Source organism: Passer domesticus, chromosome Z (assembly GCF_036417665.1).
Source record: "Passer domesticus isolate bPasDom1 chromosome Z, bPasDom1.hap1, whole genome shotgun sequence".
Classification (NCBI taxonomy): domain Eukaryota; kingdom Metazoa; phylum Chordata; class Aves; order Passeriformes; family Passeridae; genus Passer; species Passer domesticus.
Genome location: NC_087512.1, coordinates 61,866,830 through 61,892,445, shown reverse-complemented (window position 1 = coordinate 61,892,445; position 25,616 = coordinate 61,866,830). Strand labels below are relative to the sequence as shown.

General features: G+C 36.7%; 2 protein-coding genes across 3 annotated transcripts in view; both read left to right on the top strand.

The window, feature by feature from the left end:
- The window catches only part of RORB (RAR related orphan receptor B), a 138,017-nt gene that overhangs the window by 2,320 nt on the left and 110,081 nt on the right, over positions 1-25,616 (top strand). The gene's annotated exons all lie outside the window — the stretch shown is intronic.
- On the top strand, positions 23,343-24,041 carry LOC135290083 (uncharacterized). The gene is given in 3 exon segments (XM_064403992.1): positions 23,343-23,544; positions 23,547-23,637; positions 23,639-24,041. Coding segments are annotated over 3 exon segments (696 nt in total).

Genomic DNA, 25,616 nt, shown 5'->3' with positions numbered 1-25,616 from the left:
GCCGCTGTGAAGGGGTGCAGCTCTGCCCCTACAATGCAAATTAGTATTTGCATTGTATTTATGCTTACTCAATAGGGAATTTACAGGTGTGGGGAAAAGGACTGGGATGGATGGAAGAGAAAAACAAATAGGCAACTTTCATTCTTGTTTGAAACTTACATGCAAGAGGTCAGTAAAATGAAGTTTTACAACAGGTGTGTGTCAAGGCAAGAGCAGTGGTTCATACCACCTCAATTAAAAAGGAGCATTACACATTAATTGAGCATCTGTCTTTGCGGATTTCCAAATAATGGAAATTAACCAGTGTCACAGTTCAGATTGTGAGCTCCCACGAACGGGTGCTTTTAAAGAGCTGTGAGCCACCTTGTAAGGGTGTAGTTGTTTTCAGCTGTATTTGCAGTTGGTTTGAAGGAGGAAGCACTCAGGCTTGAACATGCGAGCTGTTCCCCAAAACTTTCCAGGCTGAGCTGTGATCCTTCCAAGCTGCAGTTGGGGCAGTTGGCACAACATGCATGGGATGTTCAGGGGCTGCTCCACATTGGAGATGGAGGCCAAAAAGTGCCTGAAAATACCCAGCCTGTGTTACTGCCTGCTGAATCCTCAAGCACTGGACAGTCACATAGACTGTCAGTCGTACCATCGATTGAAAGCCAAGCCAGCATTTTCAGTTGTTGTTACAATCATTGGTGGTGTTCTATGCAAAATGATAAGTTTCTGCACTTCAAACCTTGATTTCAATCCCATGAAGCATATGTAGCCATACTGAATTACAGCAGAAAAACATACAGGACACTGGGCATTTGTTGATATGGAAGGTCCAGATATTTCCCTCTGAATGGAAAATCGATTTTTTATGGAGTTTTATACCAGTATTTTATAGAGACAAACATAGGGGTAAAAGAAATTTACAGTGAGCATTCATTGCAGTCTTCCTTCCATCTGTCCCACTCCTGGCAACATCCTGTGAGGGAGGTAAGAACATAGAATGTGTGCTTCTGTATGTTTTTTAGAAAAAGAGAACAGAAAAAGCACTAAAATGATTGATTGTGCTATTTAACTGACAAAGAAGACTTACGTTTTTCCTTGTAGTTTATTTCTTACTAAAGTGATTTGTAAAGTTTAAAGCTATTAAAAGTTAGTAAATTCTGTGTATAATGCAGCTGTTATGCAAACGTGGAAGGTTGACTGTGGCAAAAAAATGGGTCAAAATATCTACTTTTACTCTGGGAATATGCTACTCATACACATACAGAAGTCAATTTTGTGATTGTATCTATTTGAGTTGTGAAAGTGACATTAGTACACAAGTACTCCACTTATTACAAAAGTAATATTTAAATTTTTAGTTGAAAATCTTACTAAAAGCTTTTTTGTTACGTTTTAAAGAAAAAAGGACCCCAACCCCCCTGAGACCAAGTTCTTTAAGTGAGTTTTCTGTGTAGTTTTTTCTTGTTGGTGTCAGGATAAGCAATAACGCATGTTGCATGATGTTATGTAGTTACTCCATTTTCTTAGCATGACTGAAATATTTGTAAGAAATTAGAGAAGTGATCAGACAAATTCTATATGCAGTATTTCTAAGCGAGCTTATTATGTAACACATACAAAGAGACCGGCTCACTTAGAAGTCCTCCTTAATTGAGTAGATGAGTGTGGGTAACCTTTATAGACTCCTTAGCTTCAAAGGAAAATTATTTTGCAGTTTACTCCAGCAAAAGTAAATATGTTTCTATTTGTAATAGGTAACATTAATTTTCTTAAATACATTGATTGCATTGAGTATGTAAAGAAAGGACTTAGGACCTTACCCAACCACTGTAAAACCAATTTGTCCTCAAAGTGTAGTGCATCTAGCACCTCCTTAATTTAATCAGGTTATTGACTTCTTTGGAACTCCTTGATATGTGATAAAGCACAAGTTTCTGGTGTTAGGTGTTCACGGACAAAATTTAATGAATGTCAGTAAATGCTTTGATAATCACGAATCAGTAGTAAACTGTGTCGCATAGTAAAAAATACAGATGTATATAGTCAATAAACAGTGACACCCCTCTAGAATGAACAAAAATAAAAGGGAAAGCATGAGTGCCCATTTGTACTTCAGCAATCCTTTTACTTTGCATTAGATCGTACTTACATTCCATATGGTATCTTCCATTTATCTCTAATTGTAATATGCTATAGTATTGGGGTTCAAAGGAGAGTACATGATGAAAGTTCATCAATAGATAACTATATTATTTAATAGTATGTAGATATTATGTAAGATTTTTTTTGTAATATAATTTTTTTAAGTTACTTTTTTTTCATAGATGGAAGTGTGGTGACAGTTAATTTAAAAACTACAAAAAATACCATGTGCACTGGCTGAGAATAAATGCTCTTTTGTGTCATGGAAAATATCTGACTTCCACTGTTGGTCTTTTACAAATCCAGTGGCAAGCAGTAAGTTGGTATGTTTTTTCTAATTTGACTGTGCAATAGTAAAGGTCATTTAAATTGTGTATTATTGTTAAAAACTATTTAGGGCATTTGAGGAGTGAATCTATCAGGAAAAAAATGTTCTGAGTAGGCAAGAATTCTGGAAGTCAAAATTCCTGTTTAAAATGAACTGGTGATATTTTGTGGAAAGTCTTCAGGGTGCTATGGAAGGGATGGCTGTAAATCATAGTGATGTTTGCCTCCTCAAAAAAGTGTGGGTAAGGGATACCTTCAACAGTACTAAGTTTTATTAAACAATTTCAGGACTCGGGGTCTGCTGTAGTGTGCACACTGGTTACCTGACACAGGAAAACAGTTCAAGGGGGTGAAAGATTCCCAAGTTATCCAAGAAATTCCTACCTCACAAGCAGTGCAGCGAGTTCCCAGAAGTTAAGGTCTGCGCTGCAAAATAAAAGAATGTCTGCTTTGTAGCTGAAGATGCACACAGGAGTAAATATTGATTGAACTAATAAACTGGTGAATAGAAATGAGCTTTATCAGTACAGCAGTATAATGGCTTACGTTAACTACCTGTTTTGCAGTCCATACCTTGCCCTTTCAACCCATGACCCTGTCAATTTTGCTTTTAATGAGCAAAATCACAGGTGTTACATTTGTGGTAAATTGTGCTAAATATATTAGTTGTTCCAGTTTCAAAACTGAAATAATTGAAAAATATAAGAATATGTAGCAATGCTCAGACTATCATGAGATAACAGTAGTGTGTTAGTGGTCGTACATTTTTTTACAGTTCTAAGTTGCTGTCTTAGATCACTTGCTGTTGAGCTTAGTAATAAACCTGTTATATCAACTTAAATCGAAGTGAAAATTTTTAAAAACTGATACATTTGAATTTAAAATCAGTTTCTTTAAACAGTAATTTTAACAGCTTTGTACATTTAGCACAGTTGGGGCTTTCCATAATGACTTTCATAGACTAGCTGTAGATGTCAAAATGTTGTTCTTTGTACTCAGTGTTTAAAAAAGTTCAATGTTGTTTTTTCTTCCGATTCTGTATTCAGTCTGGCAAAGTCTGCAGTGCAGCTTGGAGAATAAAACATCAGACAGTGTCACTGGGGGTGGCAGACAGAAGGTGCCTTTTGGATTGTGCCATTTCCCTGTTTGTTTGTAATATTGGTTTCATGAGCATATTAAAAACTCTAATTTATGCACAGTATTGCGAATACAGTACAGCTGTAATGGCCTGGTCCTTGTTTGACTGAACAATGCTTACTCACTTGAGTGGTCCTATTAATGAGACATTTGGCCCTCTGCATTTTTTCAGTCTTGGAACTGTTTTTTATGAAGCAGAAATGTTCGTGCTTTACTTTGCCAGACACATTCTGCTGGAAGTATATGCAAACAGAATAACAGCTGTTTCTGCCTCTGCTACAAGTATATACGCTAATTTAGCTTGACGTAAATGTTGTTACTTTGCTGTTAATTGTGAATTATTTTGATGAATTGCCAATTAAAATGCATGTATACAATTTTTATGGAGGATCTACACTTTTATTGCCGCTCAAAAATGCAATAATTTTTTAAAATGTAAATTTATGTTTATCTGGATCATGGGCATTTAAAACTACATACTTATTAAAGAGTAAGCATCAAGTAATTATGTTTGCTTGACAGACAAACTCATTTATGAAGAGTTGTCATGGGTCTTCTATATGTGAGTAGTTCAGTTAGGTTTTATGGGACTATTCACAGTGATAAGGCAAGCTGAATTTAAGACTGCTTGTTCTGTGTCCCTTGGAAACCCAATGATTTGAGATTGTAAGCAGCATGAATTATAATAAAGGCCACAGGGAATCAATATCATAAGAAGCATGCCAAATTAGAAAAAGTCTTCTTGCTCTGAAATTTCAGTAAAATCACCTTCCAGTTGTCACTGTCTGCTGTTCTTCAGTGTTTGAATATAAGTGTTTGCTATATAAGCTGGAAAGAAGTGTTTGCAAATATGCTACATGTTTTCTGTGCTGAGGCTGACATATAAAAAGTATTCAAAAACATTGTTCTTCTGCCAATTACCAATTAACTACTTTGTTTAATTGTTATGCTTATGCTCATTGCTGTGTTTTTGCTATTAAATACTGGCCAAGCAAAGACTGGAAAGATCTTTAAGTAAAGATTAGGAAAATACATATATTTGTATTGTGTTTATGCATGAATATGCTGCACAGGGTAACAAATATTATAGTATGGTTAAAAAGCAATATAATTTTAAGGGCAATTTCGATGATGATTACAAAGTCAGTCTATAAAGCAGTCTGTCTACTTATAGATGTTCCTCAGGTGATTCCACATTTAACTGATTTTTTTTTTTGTTACCCATGGTCACTTAGGTTTCCTGAACAAGCAAACTTCTTCCATAACAAAATTACTCTTCTTAGGAGTCTTATTTCCGGTTCATGAATCCATGGTATTCACAAGTGATGTTATCCTTTAGAGTGACACTTCTAAACAAGACATGCATTCCCATTACATTTAAATTCCCACCCCCCCCCCGAAGGGAGGAAAAACATCTTTACAAGCAATCCATTTGTTGCAAGTTTCAGTTGTTGGTGGTTTTTTTTTTTAATTTTTATTTCTTCTTTTTGTTTTGTGGTGGATTGGGGTTTTTTTGGTTTGGTTTGGTTTGGTTTTTTTTTTTTGTTTTTTTTTTTTTTTTTTTTTTAATGAAGACATTCATGGGGGAAAAACAGATCAAAAGAAGGCAAAAAAATTAAATTGCAGTTTGGTCTACTGTTGAAATAATGAGCTGTCAAGTGGGTAGCATATTACATTTTGTTGGTCTCAGGTGAAATTATGGTTCTCCTAAAATAAACTTCAAATGTAAAAAGTAAAGACAAAGCTGCTTATAAATAAGCAAGTCTTAAATTATTATTCCCACTACAACAGGACGTAAAGAGTGATAGGCTTTATGCACCTGCATAGTTTTCAGAGGTTAGATTATTTACAGTGCATTACACGTTGAAAATGTACCACTTGTTTCAGAGATATTTGGAAGCTATAGTCTCAGTCTAAAGTTGATGGCATGTATCTCTTAGCTAGAAGACTGAGAACTGTTCAACAAGTATTTTTCCAGAAGATTTATTGGAAATAAGGATCTTTTGGAGAAGGATAGTTTAGGAATTTTACTATGTGTGAACTGTATAAAACTCAGTTTAACAAAATTCAGCACCATATTTTCATTAAAAGTACTGTTTAGAGACATTGATGTGTGTTGTCTTCTCTTTCCTTCTTGGAAAATGCATCTAGTTTTATTAGGTGAGGGTAAATTTCTGCCAGTCAGCTTTTTGATTTGAGAGCCTCCTGTATTTTGGAAATCCTGAGACTTCCCTGCTAGCACATTTTTCCTCGATCATTTGTGCATGTCAGCAGTTCAGCACTGATTTTGCTTTTCTAAACAAGATGGAAAATGAAAATAAATATTACATTTCAGGTCCTGGCTGAGTAGTGAAACAGGTGCTCTGTTGTTTCTTTTCATATTTATCAGTCTGGAAGAAGAATGAAGCATCAGCTGGCTATGAAAAGCGTTGCTTACTTCAGTGCACATTGTTTGGGGGATTTTGTACAATATTTATACAATGAACTGTATTTGGTAGTTAAATTGGAATGAACTGAAGGAACTTGAATAAACTGAAAGGAGAGACCATGCACGAGAATTGAGACCAGATACTCAAATGCAGTGGCAGCACAAATATAAACAAATGCAGCACAGTCTAGCGGCACACAGAAGTAATGGCATTAGAGAAGACATGCATTAATAAGGCACAATGCCATACATTGCTATAATTTTTGTGAAGAAAAGACACTTAACTTTTGGAAAGTATTCCACTGGTGGCCAAGGAGAAATGAATTTAGTTTGCTCAGGAAGTCATATTAAGCCTGTTATTGTTTTCTTTCAGTGTTATATAAGCTGTACATGTATTGTCATTGGAAGTGCCTGTCGGCAAGCTAGACTTCTCCTTTCAATTGCACAAACTACTCTAAGAATACACATGGAAATGGAAAAATGATACAAGAAATACCATCTTAACTGTTTTGTTTAATGTATGGAAACCTCTAACAAAATTATACTATAGGTAGTATGTGGCAGTATTGCACTAGCAGTCTTTTTTTTAATCTATACCCACTAGAATACTGGGATAATAGCACTTAAAATTAATATTACATTGAAAAAAGTAAAGAATTAGCAACACTTTCACATAACTTTCTTATTCAGAAATCTATGTATTTTATTTAGAATACTAGTTTCCTTGTAGCCATAGCCAATTTTTGAAAACTCAGTTTATATTAATCTCTCACATGAGTACTTGGAATAAGGAGAAAGATTAAAACAACGCTGTCAGTGGAGGCAAAATATGGTTGATTAACATCCACTGAGAGTAATTTAAACTGCAGATTATTCCATGGCTTGAAGAATGTCAACATCATGTTTCACTACAATTTGTAAAGCAATTCTACGTGCTTATGAAAATAAACTCTTGATTCAAAACTGGTTGATAAAAAAGGCATTACCAGTGCTGTAGCAGCTGTTACAGTATTAAAAATAAAACTTCAAAAATATCTAGTAAGCTCCGTAATTTAGGCATAGTTTAATAATTAATATATTATTAAAATAACAGAAAGATATTGCATGCAATATTTGCTCTAACATTTAGAGAAGCAATGATAACCACACAATGATTTTTTTTGAGAAACTGTTTATATGTGATAATATTTCAAGCAAATGTAAACTACAGTAAATTACATCAACTGAATGAAATCTATCTGCAGAGCTGTATGTCTTTGAAATAGAATTCCCTATAGACTTTGCTGGGATGTCTTATGTAAAAATCACAGTACAGTTTGTTCTCATTGGTTGTTTACAGCCCACTGGTTTTTAGAAAATGGGAGAGCTAATCAGTTCAGTGGTTAAGAGGGGAGAGAACTTATGCCATCCTAATTCAGGTGCCTATGCAAAGGTCACTTTTTTCATCTGTCATTGATTTGCATTTGCCAAAACTTCAATATTTATTTTTTAAAATATTATTGGCCAAGATGTATTCTAAATCACCATTCCTAAGAACTCTAATGGAAGTGCCATGAAAACAGAACACTAAATAAGACCTTTTGCAGCAAGATATTTTCAGGCTTTAACAGAACTGGGGAGAAAAAGATTGTATCAGCTGCATCATAAAACTGACAGAGAGAAATGTATGTTTTCAAGAGGGAATTTAATCAGGAGCAAGAGAAAATGAGGAGAAATAAAGGATGGTGAATTCATATAAACAACAAACTGGATAGGAAGGGTGCTGTTTTGAAATAGAGTTACATTCAAGAAGTGGAAATGTAAAGGAAAAGAACAATATAAAAGAGAGGACTGATAAGATGGAAGGGGTTTTAATGTCCTGTACGAGAAAGTGCTGGACTTTTCAATTTCCACTCATTGCAGGTGGAGTTAACTACAGTGGGCTTGCTGTTGAAATGAGAAGGAAAGAGAGAAGTGTAAGTAACAGAAAAAGAAAAAAAAATAAAGAACAGAACAAATATACAATATTAATGTATTAATTATACTACTTTCCATTACTTGGTGTTGCTTGTAAATTTGTTGTAATGGGACTTCAAACTATTTGGTATTCAGCGAAATGCTGACATAAGACATCCCCTTCCATTCATTTCATTGTGTATATCCAGAGCTCCGCTATGCAGGAATGCTGCAAGTTGAAGCATCATACAGTTATGTAAGCTCTGTCCAAGCTTGGCGTTCACTGCACTTCAACCAAGTTACTTATTTGTGAAATTGAAATGTCATTTACAAAATACATCTGAAACAGATCTCTTTAAACCCTGGATCACATCAAATTAGGTTTGGTTAGATTTTTGTCCCGTATCTTTCTATTATTTTTTTTGTTCCTCTTTCTTTTTCTGAATTTTTTCGGTCACTTTTGCTGAAGAGCTGTACACTCAGGAAGGTATTTGCGACTGAAATTCATTCAGTTGTTAGAAAATTTATAATTGGTTCCCTAAACTATGCATCATAGATCCCTGTGTGTTACAGAGAGTTATTTTGTTCCTTCTAACCTTTTTTTTCATTTGGTTAGCTTTGCTTGGGATATGCTGCTACAAAGAAATAAGCAGTTTGGTAAATCTTGGCCGGGTTTCATCTCCATGAGGTACCTCTATGACGTTTTTATGCTTGTAGCCTTGGAAATAGATGAGGTGCTTGAGAGTTGACTCTGCTTCCTTATTGCTTCTTGCTTGCCAGGACCTGCTCTTTCTCCTGTCTGGTAAAAGAATATGCTGGTATCTTTCAATTTGGTTGTTGGGTTTCTTTGTTTTGTTTGTGTAGGGTTTTTGGGGGTGGGGTGTTGGGGTTTTTTTGGTTGGTTTTTGTTCTTGTTATTTGTTTGAGGGGGTTGTTTGGTTGGTGATTTTGATTGTTTTGTGGGGTTTTGGGTGATTGGTTTGGTTGGCTATTTGTTGTTATTTAGAAAAAAACAACACAGATTTATTACATAGATTTTAGCTTTTCGAGGTGATGGAAATATATGGCAATAAAGGAATAGTGTCCTATCAGATTGCAGCATAATATGTTTTTGTAAGACAGAAAAAACATCTTCAGATTTTCTCTCCATGCTCAGAAGAAAAAGAGAAATGGAGAATGCTCTTAAAATGCTCTCAGAGACCAGGGTGACTTTTAAATATATGCCCTTGACTGACTAACTTTTCTTTCTATAGAAGCCCCACAAAGCTTATTACAGAACCCAACAATTGCAGAACTCTCCATGACCAAAAAGATCTCAATTTGCAGAAAACTACACTGAAAGGAGGTACATTTAAATGAAATCTCTTGATTTCCCACATCCCTCCTGGAATTTTCTTTAAGTCCTAAGCATAAAACCAGCAGAGTGCCAAGCTGTCATCCATTAACATCTATTTCATCCTCTCACAGGATCAGTTGAGCTAGAGGATATGTCTCAGAGTCTTTATGCTATTACTGAAATGTTTAGGAATGCATCCAGTTTTGAGCCAGTCTTAACCTGCATTGTCTTTTGGGCACAAATGAGCAGCAGTATAAAATAATTCCAGGAAAAACAATGCTATTAAATGCATATTGTGATTTTTCATAATGTCCAAAATAGCGGTTTTTTAATGCGTTTCACTGTGGAACCAAGACAAAGGATGAATTCTTAGTTAACTGTCAAGAATAATATGAGTTGTTCAGGAGTTACCTTTCACTTAAGGATTAAGGCTATTGTTGTGTGTATGCCTAGAGCCTGACTGTTTATATTTTAAAGAGCACTAAACAATTAATATTTTACATGCTGCTCAGGAAGTTAATTGAAAAGGCTTTGGATTTTAGATTTGTGTATAGAAATGTTTCATATTTTGTGAAGGTATAGGTGTTATTTTTAAACATTTTTCAGTATAATTGATCAGTCTCTTAAAAATTACGTGATGTTATTTTCCCATGATGTGAATTCAGCAAAACATTTACAGTAGGGGATCGATGCACATCCAAGTGTACAAATTATCCTTTAATAGCTACATATTTTTTTAGTTTCTAATAAAGATGAAAAGTGAAAATAAAATGCCCTGTTCCATCAGATTTTTTCTCTTAGAGCTAACCAGTTGTTACAATGTATGTTTATTGGTTTGGGGTTTTATTGCAGTAAACCTTTTTAGATTTTTTGTGTTGCATTCATTTAAATTCCCATTTCCACTGCTCTCTGATTACTGGCTACTTCTCAGTGCATTTCATATTCTTCTGGTCTTTGTGATTAACTTTGTGACCTGCTTCTGTAACAGGCATACTAGCAGACCCAATAGAATAAGGGGTGTTGAACTACTGAGGTGTTACAGGTGAGCTTGGAACATGATCCTTCCACATAATTTGTTAGAGTCATTAGAAAGGAAGATTGAAGATGGGTCTCCATACTCATTAATGCTTTCTGCATTGGCATTTAGTAACTATTCAAATACAAGAAAACCAAGAAAGAATTAAAGTTAAACAACAAGCAAATTAAACAACATATTGTTAAATTTGCTTTCTTCTGCATGATGGTTTCTACTGATGTGACAGATGATAGTTCCCCTTCTGCTGCAGATATGGTCAGGGTCTTGTTCATTAAGGAAAACAAACAGAAGTCATTTCTACAATGAAATTTTGTCAGTCAGTTCAATTGGAACTTTCCTAGGCATTTTGCTCTTAAGTGCCTTCACACATGCTTTTCTTTAACTGAAAAAGGTGACAGATCTGTACCCTGCAGAGGTTTAGGATCTATTCCTGAAGGGGTTTGTGCCATGCATATATTTGCATGGGTGGGGTGGCTGGTGTGCAAAGTCCTTATCAGGCTGATGTTGTTTGGTGTGGACCTAGTGGAAGTCAGGGAGCTGAACTGCCCATGGCACTGGAGCTCGCTCTCTCCCATGCTGCTTCCCTATTGTGCCTCCACAGTGACCTTGAAGGACCCTTTTCCTGAGGCTCTTGTAACCTTGGCCTAGCCGCTGACAGTGACAACAGGGGTGCCAATTAGTACTATGTGGCTGTGAGGTTTGTTTTTCCTTTCTAATGAACAAAGTCCATTGAGGACTGGACTGACACTACCAACTTACTTCATGCAGGCCACCAAGTGCCTTGGCATTTTTATTTTGCTCAGTCACTACTGAGCTGGTGTTGAGCCCTCATGTGTAATCTGTATACAGTCTCTGTGTCTGCCATTAATTTTAAATGTCTGTACTTGGTAGAAGATGTTTGCTTCTGAAGTAAGATTTGTGAATAAAGCATAGTATTAAGTAACAAATACATAACATATCTCCATTCACTTCTTGTGGTTAGATGCTGAAATTGACTCTGCTCTTAAAAAATGCACAGATTTTAGGAAAAACTGAAGTAACTACACATACTAAAAGGAAACAGCAGGAGTGACAGGAGAATTAGAATTTTTGCAAAAAGTAAAGAGAATCCTGTGTGTTACAATAAGCTTTGGAAACTAGTACAGAAACATAAGAGCCTCTATTATATTATGTATATCTCATAAGTGGTCTTAGAACATCATTAGTTTACCAGGACTTTTCTGTCAAAATTATTTAAACATAGACATACCACAAACTTCTAAGGTTTCATAGATAGCAAACTGAGCTGAAAAACGAAGTTTTTCTTTAGTATTATGTGGAGCCCAGGATTAAATCGGTAATTCTGAAACAGTTTTTATTTTTCTGTTGGATGAAAAGTTACTTTACTTTTCATTTTTATTTTTATTATTCTTTTATGTGCATGAAGAAGCTTTTCTTAGTGTCCAATAAAAGTGGTATCCACTTTTATATTAAAATCATTAATGCCAAATTTCATGTGACATATTTGAGGGTGTGTAGACTTGTCAGCTCAATGCAACAGCCTTGGCTTTTTACTTTTGCAGTATTTTGATATTTAAAAATTTTAAATTATTTGTTTGTTTTCATAGCTGAGGAGGAAATAGATTATACAGTTCAGGTTTTGGTTGGGTTTTGTTTTGTTTTTCTTTTCTCACCCAGTGCAAGCTGGGATCCTTTACAGCATGGTATATTACAAGCATGTCTGCAATTTAAGATCATACGGTAGTGAAGCTGAAGTTGAGGAAGTATAAGAATTTTGTTATTACTAACAGTAGCAGTCAGGACAGCACTGGGAGAGCAGAACTGGGTTGTTATTAAATCATAACAGGCCTGATATTTGTGGATGTATCCTCTTCAAATAGCTGTCTCAGTTCTGAAAAAAGTAAGTATTAGAAAAGAGTTATTTCAATACATATATAAAAAGAATCATGTAAATGTTGAAAGAGCTAAGCAAAGTCTGCAAAAAAAAAAAAAATTACTCCAGTTCAGTACATTCATGTGGCTACATATCTGAGGAAGAGATAAAGACTAGAAGCAGGAGGGGCAAGTGTGTGACTCGGTGGGAGTGATGTTGTGAAGTGAGATAAAGAGTTCCATGCAAAAATGAGAGAATTTGGGGAAGACTCTTTAGCCTCTCAGTACATCTCCCTCCTGAGAACATTTACTTCCATCACAATGGGCTACAAGAGATCTTTGTTTAGTAGTGCAGTGCCCCTGAGACCTAATTTAGCTTTTATAGCAAATTCAAAAAGAGAGTGGGCAAGAAAGAGCAGAACAAAGATGCAAGTTTGCACTACAAATATTGGCATTGTAGTTGCTTCTGTAAATCCTTTAAAAGAAATGCTCCTGATTTGGACTTTCTGCTAAAGGAGGGCTGAACTTTAGAGATGTTATTGTTTTATTTTTAGATACTGTTTCATTATCCAGTTGTGATAATGAGGAGATGGTATAAATGTGTATTGTAGGGGACCAGTGCCTTTATTATTCTTAAATGACAAGTAGAAAACTATTAAAGACAAGTGAATCAAATAATTTTGCTTCTGAAAATATTATTTTTTTTACTAAGTCGTACTGTTAGAAGCATATCTAATTCTTTGAACACTACAGAATTTCATTTTCAGGAGTCTCAAACGGAGTATGACATTTCTTACTACTTTGTTTGAGCAACTTCTCAGTGTATGAGAGTTCTGAATGGTTTTACCTTAATTTAGCACATGATTTTGCATAGTTCATCTTTGGTCCTCTAGATTTATGGCTATGTTTTTGCATAAATTTTTTCCTGTAGTTTGCAAGTATGTTTTCGTCACGAATAAAGTTGTATTGTGTGTTCATGTACCCCCATGAATCTTACCCAGCATTACCCTCTTCCCCCTGAGTATTGTCATCAGCTCTCAATTTTACCACTCTACAAATGTGCCTTGTGGCTATTTCAGAAGTAGAATATGAAAAATTCAGATGTGGGGGAAGTTTGCTTTGGAGTAATGTAGCATTCAGCTATCAACACAGAAATACTGCTTTGATGTTCAGAGACAGGTTCAATGATACAATTTTGGTTAAAATTAGATTAATTAAATCTCTCATTAGTTGATTTAACTTGAGGTTTTATTGGTACTGTTATGGCTGATCCAGCTGTCCTGCAGGTTCATATCTTACATTAACATTTCTGTCAACATGCATTTGATAAATAAAACACAGGTTTGTCGACAACATATGGAAAGCTGATTTGAGTCAGCTCAAAACCAGGCATTTAAAAATGCATATTACTAATATAGTCATATTTATACTTTATTTACAATCTGATTTTGACTTCTTATTTCTTGTTCCTTGTCTGAAGAGGTCTCACTAGTAAACCACTTCTTCAACAAACTTGTGCCCACAAAGGCGGTCATGGCTTGTGTCATCCCGCCTTGCTGAAACTTGTTTCTGCAGTTGCTAGGCAGCCCCATTTGAACCAGCTGAAAGCACAGAGCAATTCCCCTCAGCAGCAGATTTCAATTAAAGATCTGGACATACAGCTGGTTTCTCTGGCTGGTCAGCTCTAGTAGTAAAAGGAAAGGCTTCAAGAGCTGTGCTGTGCAGCAGCTTGATTACATAGGGTCTTCTGTAGTAAATTCACTCTGGTATCTTAAAAATATATTTAAACAAATAATTGAGCTGTTTCTGTTTTCTCTTGTGTACATCAGCTTTCAGGGGAAGCTAGTGTTTGCATTGTTTATTTCCTTCATTTTCAAAATAGATTTTATCCCCTCTGTGGTGGGTTGAGGAGAAAAACAACTGAATGTGAACCAACAGAACATCCCATCTTAATCTACGGTATGATTAGGAATCCCTCGAAGACACTGTGCCTCAAAGACAATGCTCTCTTCTGCCAAAGAGGGAAGGCATATTTGACATTTTAAAAAACATTTTGGGACCTGGTTGGAAGTATTACATCTTAAGCAAAAACTGAGAATAATCAAGAAGCCTTGGGATTAACCTACTGCTTTGCCATTCTAAAATAATTTTTTAAGTCTGTTTTTTTGTTTTTAGGAGTTAGCAGGAAACTCAAAATCTATGAAAAGAAAATTGAATTAGAACTACATGTGCTATGTTATGGCTGGAAAAAACGAAATGACAAAAGCAGGTTTTGGTTTGGTGTCATTTGATAAAAGTCTGGTTAGTTGTGCTGTCTTAACCAAGTTAAATTAGTTACACAATCTGAAGCAGAGATTGAAGGAGCGCTTTTGTCAACATGCAGCTATCTTGCACTATCAAAATGTAAGTACTTCACTATTACACATAATCTTTGTGGGCAGGTAAGCCAGAATTTAGCCATTTACTTCATGTTTAGAAATGTGTCTCTAGTTCCATTCCTCAGCACTCTCTTAGCATACATTTTTTCAAAGGCGATGCAGAATTCTGCTTGTCGGAATTGCTCTGCACTAGTGTTTTCATCCAAATTCTGATAATGGATAGACCTAACCTATTATTTAGTCTTTCTGCAGAGAAACATTACTGAAGAAAGAAGTAGTAAGATCATACGGAGTGAGCAGGTTTTGCAAGGTTTTGCATAGCAGTGTAGTAAAATTTATTACAATTTGTATACTGATCTCTGTTGCCAGAATTCAATTCTGTAGTTTCCCTTAATTTGCCAATGTTACTGTAGAGATTTTCTGTAGAGTATTATGTTTTATTATTTATTTTTTTTATTATTCTGTTGTGACCAAGGGCTTGCTTTTTCACCAACTTCTCTCCAAATGCAAAGAATGTTCTTTCACTCAGCAGAGAAAGACATGGATGCTGTGTGTCCATTTTTAAGTAACCATGTCTAAATAGTTTTAGTTCTCCTAAAGAATTCCCGAGGTTTGTTGTCTTTCACTCCTTCTAGTTGCCAGAGATGGTCTCTGGGGCACCATCAGGCTGGACACTTAATTCATGATCTTTCCAAGCATCTGCACTGAGATCATCACAATGCTACGCAAAGCTGGTGCTCTGTACAAACCCCCATGATCCACTCCGTACCGCGTCTTGGCTGTCTCATTTAATACCATTGTCCATTCATTAGGAGGTTTCTCCATTGTCTTCTTGGCCCTCCCATGTGGACTTTGTGTAACCCTGTGGATGTCAGCAAAACTCAGTAGCACCAAAGGGGTTTGTCATAGAGCAGTATGAGGAATTTTAAGCCAAATTACCAGGACATTAAATCAGGAAAGAGGATAATGTATTTGCTTAACACTCAGCAAGGGCCTATAAAGCTTAATATTGACAAGGATCAAGTACTTTGTTTCTCCCTGTTCAGGCTGTAGGTAAAGACTTGCTACAACTCCTCTTAAAATCAAAAAAGGAAAAGCTAAACAAAAAACTGCTTTTCCTTAAATGTCTATTTTGGTTTTGCTGTTTTGTGTCGGTTTGGTTTTTTTCTGAAAGCTGCTCAAATTATTGGAGAAGGGATATGTTCATGGCACATTGTGTAGTGCTGTGATATTCAACACCTGAAAAATGCGGCCGAAGCCACCAAGACCATAAGGTGAGAAATGGACAATAGCAGAAAATGGACAATAGCAAAATAAGCATCTTCCACTATGGTCTTCTGCAGGAAGACTGTTAAATTAATTATACCTCTGTGTCCACAACAGTTAATACTAAAAGACCCTGTTAGTAAATACCAGTAAATACTAAAAAAAAAAACCCATTAGTAAATACTAAGAAACCCCATTATCATCAAAGAAAGATGTATCTTGCTTCAGTTTAAGAATAATGGTTTCTTTGCCAGACACTAAGTCTGGATGAAAAAAACCAACCACTGGACAGGCGAAAAAACCACCAGGACAATTCCCTGCCAAAAAAGCATTACATGCTAACTCTTCTAATCACTTAAGCATTATTGCAGTGTTCTCAGCCTACATGTTTATTGTCTATCTCATTACCAGGCTAGTTGTACTAGGGAAGTATTTTTAAAGGTTGTTGGTCATGTCTTAGGATGATCCTTGTCTGGAATGCCGCATACCATCTTTCATCTATTTACACACAGGAGGAAAGAATAGACATCTTTTTTCTTCTGTGATGGCAGGCCAAATTATTATGAACTTAACAAACACTAGACTAGGACAGGCTTGATGTAATGGTCAAACCTATAAAGTCTTGTGTATTGGCTATTTGCTTATTCAGAAAAGATAGCAGAAGAGGAGAGATAGCAGGGTGGAGAAGGTCAGGAGCGGGGTCAGATCATTTGCTGTAGCTACAAATGACACACAGATTTTTTCTATGTATCTGTGCAGCCTGTTGTTAATATTTTGTGATGTGCTCTGAGAGACCCTAAGGGTAAGAAGGCTTTAAAATATGTCGTGAAGTGACTTTCTCTTCTTGTCTTACAAGTGAAATAGTCTCTCTATCATCTCTGTCACTGAACAGTCAATAACTTTTTCGTGGCTATCCAGCATCTTTCCATCTATGAGGTTAAGAACTCCACTAAAAAATTGTTGCTATCTTTTTTTGTAGAAATGGTATGATATCTTCTGGTCTGTGTTTCGTAGCTGTTGTGATGTAGAGATCAGCAAATGGATACTGCTGACCTGATGTTTTGGCCTACAGTAATCATCTTGGAGGGAGGAAATCGTATGAAGTCAGTGTTACTCTTGCCCTTGCCTAGCTTTCAGCTTTCTCCTTGTGACACATTTCAGTCTCTAGCAAGTCTGCCTGAATGATCCTCCTCTGGAAGCTGTGTTCAGTTTTGCAAGAAGCCAGCTGTAGCCAGGCCAGGAAAGACTGATTGTGGTAGAAACAGAGATGTTCTTGGGCATCGCTCTGGGGTGTATCTATGGAGCAGCTGTCTGGGGCAAGCACTTTGGACACTGCTCCTTGGCAGGCTTAGGGATGCTGAGGAAGTGGTGTTTTCAGGAATCACCCAAAGGCAAAGATAGTATACACAACAAATTTTGCCCAGAGCAAGTTTCACAGCTGTGTTCTCTCAGGACAATATAGATGCAGATTAGAAATGTTATTGGTGATTTAGCTTTTTCGTCACAGTGCTTTGTAATACCTTAGATTCTCTTAAATTTGTAAACTGAGTAGGACTTGGTAGGAGAGCTGTGGGACACTTGTAGAATAAGCTGTGATTGACAGAGACGCTCTGACCATCTAAGGACAAATAGGCAGTGTGAAAGCAGTGTATGTCAGAACCCTACTAACATTAGTAGGTATTATTTTAATGCTGACCTTCACATAGCTGCATGGTGTAAATTCTGCTCCATTTTTCATGGGTGTAGATCAGTCAAGCACTTACCAAATTGAAAAAGCAAAATTTTAGCATTCATACAGAAGGCACCTGCACTGACAGACATATTCACCTGCTCAGTAAAATACAAAGAACAAACTGAGAGACTGGGAGGTAATTCTATGAGTCTGCTGTCTGTAAGAAATATTCATTTATTGTTTTTCAGAAGTTCAGATTCAAGACAGAGTCATTCTGGCAACAATGAGTAAGTGTCATTAGGAGGCTTCTCACCATCTCATGATGATTTTGTGATACCTACTCTAAGCAGAAAAAGTTAAGAGGAACAGGTATGTTAAAAGTTTCTAGAATGTACATTTTTAAGGCATAGCCTGAAGTCAGGTAGGACGTCCTTGTTTCCCGCTGAGAATATTACTGTTTCTGCTGAAGCTAAGTCATTAACTTGTGTGTCTGAGGACTCCTTCCCAAAACCATCACTTTGTAGGAACAAGTCGAAAAGGATAAATTAGAGCCAAAATGTTTTCTTGCCAACCTCTGATTAAGCATTCCAGCCATCTGATCCAGATTACTTCTACTTTGACTTGTATTACTCTTTTACTAGTCTCGTTCTTTCATCTGATGTTTCTGCATTCTTCTCCACTTTCAGTTACGCTTTCCTCTTCAATCTCCAGATGTCAGCTTTTCTCCCTGTACATGGATTATTCCTCCTCAATACCTCTAGCCCTTAAAAATATGGCTTTTCACTAGGCTCAACTTTTATGGTCATGTTCTCTAAACACACAGAATCACACACACACACAGAATCACTAGGTTGGAAGAGACCTTCAAGATCATCGAGTTGAACCATGCCGTAACACCTCAACTAAACCATGGCACTGAGTGCCATCTCCAGTCTTTTTTAAAACACATCCAGGGATGGTGACTCCACTGGGCAGGCCACTCCAATACTTTATCACCCTCTCTGTAACAAACTTTTCCTAATATCCAACCTGTATTTCCCTTGGTGCGGCTTAGACCCCTGAATCTCCAAAGGTCAGGCATGCAGTTCAGGCTTTCTAATGAGATAAAGTTAGTTTCTTTAATGTTTTCATCATCGAGGGTGTGTCTGCAAAATTAGTCAGTGGTCATCCTGGACATACATAGCTCTTTGGTGGGTTTACGCTCATATTGTCTCATATTGAGCTCATATGAGCTCTTACTGTCTCCAAAAAGGTGAAATATGTTAGAAGATATTACTGATTTCACTGTAATGCTACTGATTTTGAAGGTAAGTTTGTGCTGGTGCAAATTCACCAATATTTTTCTGATGCCTTAAAAACTTAGATTATTCTCCACCAAATCATTATAAATCCAGTTTTGCACCTGTGATAGGTGGTGAACTACAAAATTACGATTCCAAAAGCCTCTTTGTGGCTGCAGAATCCTTAAGCTCTGTGAGGACATTTGCTTTCCAAATTTAGCTTCTGCAGAAAATAAAAATTCCTATTTTCTGCTGCCTTTGTTTGTAGCTCTCAGCATAATGCACACAGTGCAGAGAGTGCTCTTCTGCATTGTGCTCTTTGGAGGGTCAAATCCATAAATACACAAAGATATACCTTACAGAGCAAGCTATATACTTGCACTGTTACTTCTCATTTGTAATACTTTTAAAGATTCACTGAGTCAGAAGTAGGGCAAGCATGATCCTTTAACCCTAGAGAGCAAGACTGAACATCCAGATTACATACTCAAATCTTGGGTCTATTTTCCAGATTGCAAGCTAACTGGATAAAGTAGCTACTGAGTCTGGAACTGAACCAAGATCTTCCTCCTAAGGAGACTTGGTCACAGTGCAAAAGAACCATGCTCTCTCTCATCGTCCCTTGACCTTCACCTTACCTCCCCCTTTGACTAAATAACAGGTAGTCCAAAATTGAACAGTGACATGAGTAAAAACTAAGACTACTAATGACCCCTCAGAACATCTTTGAAGCCTCTGTGAGTTCATAAAGGTGAATATTATGGTGTCTTCATTCCTGAACATATGTAGGCTTTAGCTGCCATACTATGCAGCAGTAAAAATAATTGTCTGGATTTTCAACTTGTATGAAATAACACTATTCTGTTGAAAATGCTGAAGTTGTGATAATTTTCTCCAGCTGAAAATTTGCAAGAATGTGTGAGTTTTGTTAATGTTTTTTAAAAACAATAATTAAGAGTTCTGTCCCAAAATAAAAAGTCATCTTTCATTTTTAATGGGATAATGAGAGTGCCTTCTAAATATACTGCTTCAAATGCCAAACATTAAACTGGGATGCTAAAGGATTATCAAGATCCCCAAAAATGAAGCTGGATAAGGATGGCTTGTTTTGTTTGGAGTGTTTTGTTACCACTTTTTTTTTTTCTGTGCACTGTAACAAGGCAAAGCATCTTAGTTCCCAGTTTTGTATGGTGTATTCATCCACAGTGATCACAGAGTTCACAAACTCTTGGTATAGGCTTGGTACAGGTGTTCTGCTGAGGGTGTGGATCATCAGCAGCTTCAGTGCTGTCCCCAGCAGGTAGTTCTGGCACTGGCAGCAGGCCTAGCTGTGGGCAGTGGGTCAGCAGAAGAGCAGCAGGATTGGGTTCTCAGTAATTTCTTTTCCTTCCACATCACCAAGGTGCTGTTGAGCATAATCAAGTTAATTCACCAGTGTAGCATGTTGTTGTTCATATAGTCCCTGTCTAATTCACTGGAGACAATAGAGCAAGTATTACTGAATAGAGTGAGGTTTTCATCTCAAAGTATCTGTTATTTCTGTCCCTCAGTTTGTTGCCTGTGTACAAAAAAGGTATTTCACAGAATTTCAATGGGATTTATTGTGATTTCTCCTAAATATTAGGTAGCCAATGGAATAATTTATTCTTTTATGTTAGTTAAACTTGATCTTCCTGGCTTACTTCTGGCTAAATTCATTCAGTCTTTTTCAATTTGCTAATTGTAAGACAAAGACAGAGGGTATCCAAAGATACACTGGTCATTTGATCTGTATAGCTGACTTCAACACAGATAACTTAAGTTTGTTTTTTTTGTTTAAAATTCTGCTTCTGAAAGAAATAAGGCCTGGCTCTTTGCAATTAATTTGTATTCTTTTTGTTGTTGTTGTTTTCCCCTCTTTTTCTTTAATACTCAGAGCAATGTCTGCATGCAGGTGTGAGCAATGCAGTATAAGATTCTGCTTGTGTACTCCTTACATTTTCTCCTTTTTTTCTCTGAATATGTCTCTAAACACTTTTCCTTGCATTACCAATTTATTTCAGTGAGTCACTATTTTAGGTCCTTTCCCTTCAGCAATCTTCTTGTCTTTTCTGCTGTTATTTGGGTGTTCCTGGCTGTTTCTGCCATTGGACTTTGTTGAGGTTTGAAATAAACTTGAATCCAAGCCTTTTTCCTCTGCCAGTGATGCCTCTTTCTTGGGAGTGATTTACAGTGTATGGAGCACAACCTGTGTTTAGTCATCACTTCTCTGCTGTTACTTAGGTAATGTTTGAGGAAAACTGTTTTCCATTGCTTAAGACTGTTGTCCAGATTGTGCATAGCCGTGGTAACACTGAGGTAATCTGTGCAAACCTGGCCCTGTGTTTTGTGTTGCCCCCAGCCCTTCAGTACCGCACTGCCAGTGAGAGCCTGTAACTGTTCTCTTAACTTCCCTTTCCTCAGTGCACTTCACCTACCATTTCAGACAATAGGACTGAACTTAACCATGTAGTAAATACTTTGCTGTGTGTAAACCTTGTATGCAATGTGTCCTGCTAGGCCTCTAGTCTGTTTCTTTTGATCTTTTCTCTAGGTTAGCAGCAGTTACCTCTGTTTCTTCTCTTATCCCAGATGCACTTTTGTGATGGACCTATTGGAAACTGTGTCCTAATTGTCTCTCTCCAGCTATGATGATACATGGTTTAACAGATAACATCTCTTTTTGTGTGTTGGCAACATTTACTAAATAAATCACAAGAAATTTATTGAACTGCATACCCAGCTAGCTCTGCTCTTTGTTACTTTTTGAAAGCTGTTCTGTAGTGTTGGTTTCCTCTTGGGGAAATTAAGGTAAACAATCAAAACACAATCAGATATATAAGGGTAAGAATACAGACTTTCTGACTAAAAGAGATTTATTAAATGTCCCCAGTTCTGGAGTCACTACATGAAATAGTAATATCATGATGTCTCTATTAGCCTGAAGTATTTGAATGATAAAATTTTCTGTTCAATACCCTATGTAAGAACCTCCAGTGTGGAAAACATGAATTTTCTGTAGGTTTTTGTAATAATAGTGTATTAAGGCCTCTATTACCTCTTTGCCGTTGCTTGTAATTCTAAATTTTCTTTGTTGTTTTGTTTTAATGAATATTTTGCCACTAAAGTTTGCTGTATTCACTTATATGCCTGAACTGCACTTGGTAAGAAGGCTATCTATGCTGCTACTTCTCCACAAGGAAAAGTCACTTTCCCAATGCCTTTTGATGTACATCAGTCCCTATGATATTTTTTATAATGTCTTATTTAGGATTGCTGGATCATATCATGATCCATCACTTCGCCAATTCCTGTCATATTGCACTGAGTGACTGGTAACTGAGCTGCTGGTGACTGAGTTAAGCTGATAAAATCTTTTTATCTTTTTGAGTCTTTTCCTGTGTTCTTGCTCATACTTGTATTTAATTTATGAACTCTTTTCCAAATTTTCTCATGAAATTGGAAGTGCTAGGCAGGATGTTCAGAAGATGTACAGGAATCAACTTTCTAATGTTCTTTACCCTGCTACATTTCAGCTTCATTCCTTTGTAAAGTTGGAGTAACCATTTCTGTACTCCTGGGACATTTGGTTGTTAACTTGCTGAGATAACATATGCATGTTGTTATATCAAGGTCAAGGTATTTTTTAAGTTTCTTTCAGTAGGCAGGAGATTTTCCCTTGAGGCATTCTAACATCAATGGCTAAAATGGAATGCAGTCACCACTTTACCTCCATAGCACCATATTACCCACTGGTGCTAATGAAGAGTGATTACAAAAAGAAGAGGAAAAATTATGGGAAGGAGAGAAGGTTCCTACTGAAGTGGGGAGGGTGGCAATAAGAATTTGCCAAATTAAAAAGTTGTAATATTTCTGAAACAAACCACACAATGAAGTCATCTGATATCTGATTGCCTTTACTAGATGTTAGTGTACTGCCCTAAATAAACTGTTGGGACTTTTCCCAGAATCATGTCTCAAACATTTGGCTCATTAGACATAAAAAGGCTCTGGAGTCTTTCCCTTCATTTTTGGCTCATTTACTCTTTTTGCCTTCACTGCAGCACAGAGTAAGACCTTATTTGCAGGTCATTAATATTTTGAAAGAGAACCATGTAGAAAAGCTATCAAAATGTTTGTGTTTTCACCACAGTAGATTGGTGGTTTTTTAAAATTTACTTTTATTTTAATCAAAAATGTATATAATTGTAATTATCAGAGTTTTAATACTAAAAACCCTGAAGTTCAGTTGCACAGACATTCGGTTTCTCATAGCTTTCCTTAATTGGTCACCAGGTCTTTGGGAATTCTCAGAATTTTCATTAAAATCTGTGGGGTTTGGCTAATAGCTTTGGAGTATTTACTCTGGTAGAGGAAAATCTGTGTTTTGATAATTGTTGCCATCATCAAGAGAGCTATGCAGATACCTTTTATGTTTCTTGCATGTTTCATTTGACTTCAAAAACTATTTTATGGAGGAATAGGTTCAGGCTGGTAATTCATACATGTTGGGCAGAATCCAATGGGATGAAGTTCAACAAGTCCAAGTGCCGAGTCCTGCACTTTGGCCACAATAACCCCCTGCAGCGTTATAGGCTGGGGATGGTGTGGCTGGACAGTGCTCATGTGGAAAGAGACCTGGGGGTACTGGTTGACAGTTGGCTGAACATGAGCCACCAGTGTGCTCAGGTGGCCAAGAAGGCCAATGGCATCCTGGCCAGTATCAGGAATAGTGTGTCCAGCAGGAGCAGGGAGGTCATTCTTCCCCTGTACTTGGCACTGGTGAGGCCACACCTAGAGTACTGTGTCCAGTTCTGGGCCCCTCAGTTTAGGAGGGACGCTGAGATGCTTGAGCGTGTCCAAAAGAGAGCAACGAGGCTGGTGAGGGGCTTGGAACACAAGCCATATGAGAAACGACTAAGAGAGCTGGGATTGTTTAGCCTGGAGAAGAGAAGACTCAGAGGTGACCTTATCACTCTCTACAACTTCCTGAAGGGTGGCTGTGGTGAGCTGGGGGTCAGTCTCTTTCTCCGGGCAACAACAGATAGAACAAGAGGACACAGTCTCAAGCTGTGCCTAGGGAGGTACAGGTTAGACCTAAGGAGGAAGTTTTTCACAGAAAGAGTGGTCAAACACTGGAATCATCTGCCCAGGGAGGTGGTAGAGTCACCATCCCTGGATGTGTTTAAAAGGAGACTGGATGTGGCACTTGGTGCCATGACCTAGTTGAGGTATAGGATAGGATGGGTTGGACTCGATGATCTTGAAGGTCTCTTCCAACCTAGAAATTCTGTGATTCTGTGATTCTGTTTATATATTTTCTACCACTGTATCCTCTCCTTGTACACAAGAGTTCCCACTGCAGTGATTTTGTTGTGCCAAAATAAAGCTTTAGGACACTGTGGTGTAAAGAGATCAAGTTGTTCAACTCAGGGTGTGGGAATATGGAAAGATTATCCTCTTAGTTGCCTCTCATTCTGACCTAATACTGTTTTTCTCTATGTCAAATTTTTTGCATTAGCTTTTCAACAGAGACACTATTTTTCATACAGTGAGGAGACTGGAATTTTCCCTTTTCCATTTCAACTGCAATACGAGAAATAACTCATAAAATTTACTTGTCTCAAGGTAGAAACTTGGTTGAAATTTGAAAAAAATAGATTTCCAAGTTCCATGAATGTAGAATATGTAAGTTAAGATAGGAGTTTAGAGTATGTCAAAGCTTACTTAATGTTCTCTCTTAAATTAGAGACAACATAAGTGAGCCTTGACAGACTCTAAACTAGACAGATTCTAAAGCTAAGGTAGGCAATGCAGTTTTCAATACCCAGTAGCTATGAATATTAAACAAGCAATGGATTTTTTCTTCTGTAATTTTGTAATGAAAAAAAATTGTGTGTAACTTAACTGACAATGATCAGTTCAGTGCATTGTAATTACAGAAACATCATCATGTAGTTCACATAGTTGGAAAAAAAAATGAAAAAGCCCCAAATTTCTGCATTGCATGTATTGTTAAAAACTCAGTGAAATGGAAGACAAAACATTATAAAAATTGTGTGGCTTACTGATTTTTTATTATTGAACAAAGGTTTGCTTACAGCTGAAAAACTGGGAGCAAATAGTAATGGCTGTGAAATCTTTTTGTGGAAAACAACAGAAGCAGGAACACTCATCTGCCTTCATTCTCTGGTTTGTGTGGTGTGTACAGATAGTGGTGCAAGACACTTTCACTTCTGATGTTCAGGACATGGGTGGGAAATGTTTGGTTTGTTTTGTGTATGTTTGTAATTAAGTCTACAGAATCTAGTCAAACTAATGTTTTTAAAGAAATTTCTTCTGTATTTTCTATGATGCAAATGGAACTGTAGTTTCGTTCAATTATTCACCTTTAGTTGCCAAATTTCCTCCATAAATAATCTAAAATCTCTAGAGTGTGCATTATAGTTTTTCATACCAGTATTTGATATTTAAAATTCCAGGTGGCCTCATTCTCTTTCTAAAATCTGACATGTTCTTTAACTAATGGAGGTTACTCTAACAAGTGACGCCTTAGTGTATGTATTCGTAAATTCAAAATTCCTTAACATTCTTTAATATTTCTTTAAAAATCAGGTTTTTTATGGAAGTTAGTTGGGTGTTTTTTCCTAAAATAGTTTTGGAAAGTGCATGTGAAAGGTACATGAAGAAACTTAAATATGTCCCTTTTTTTCCTGAAATTATTTCTGAAAGTATTTCTAGGTATTTGTCTATATCGTATCTATGTAAAACTCACTCACAAAGCTGCACGTAGACAGATAA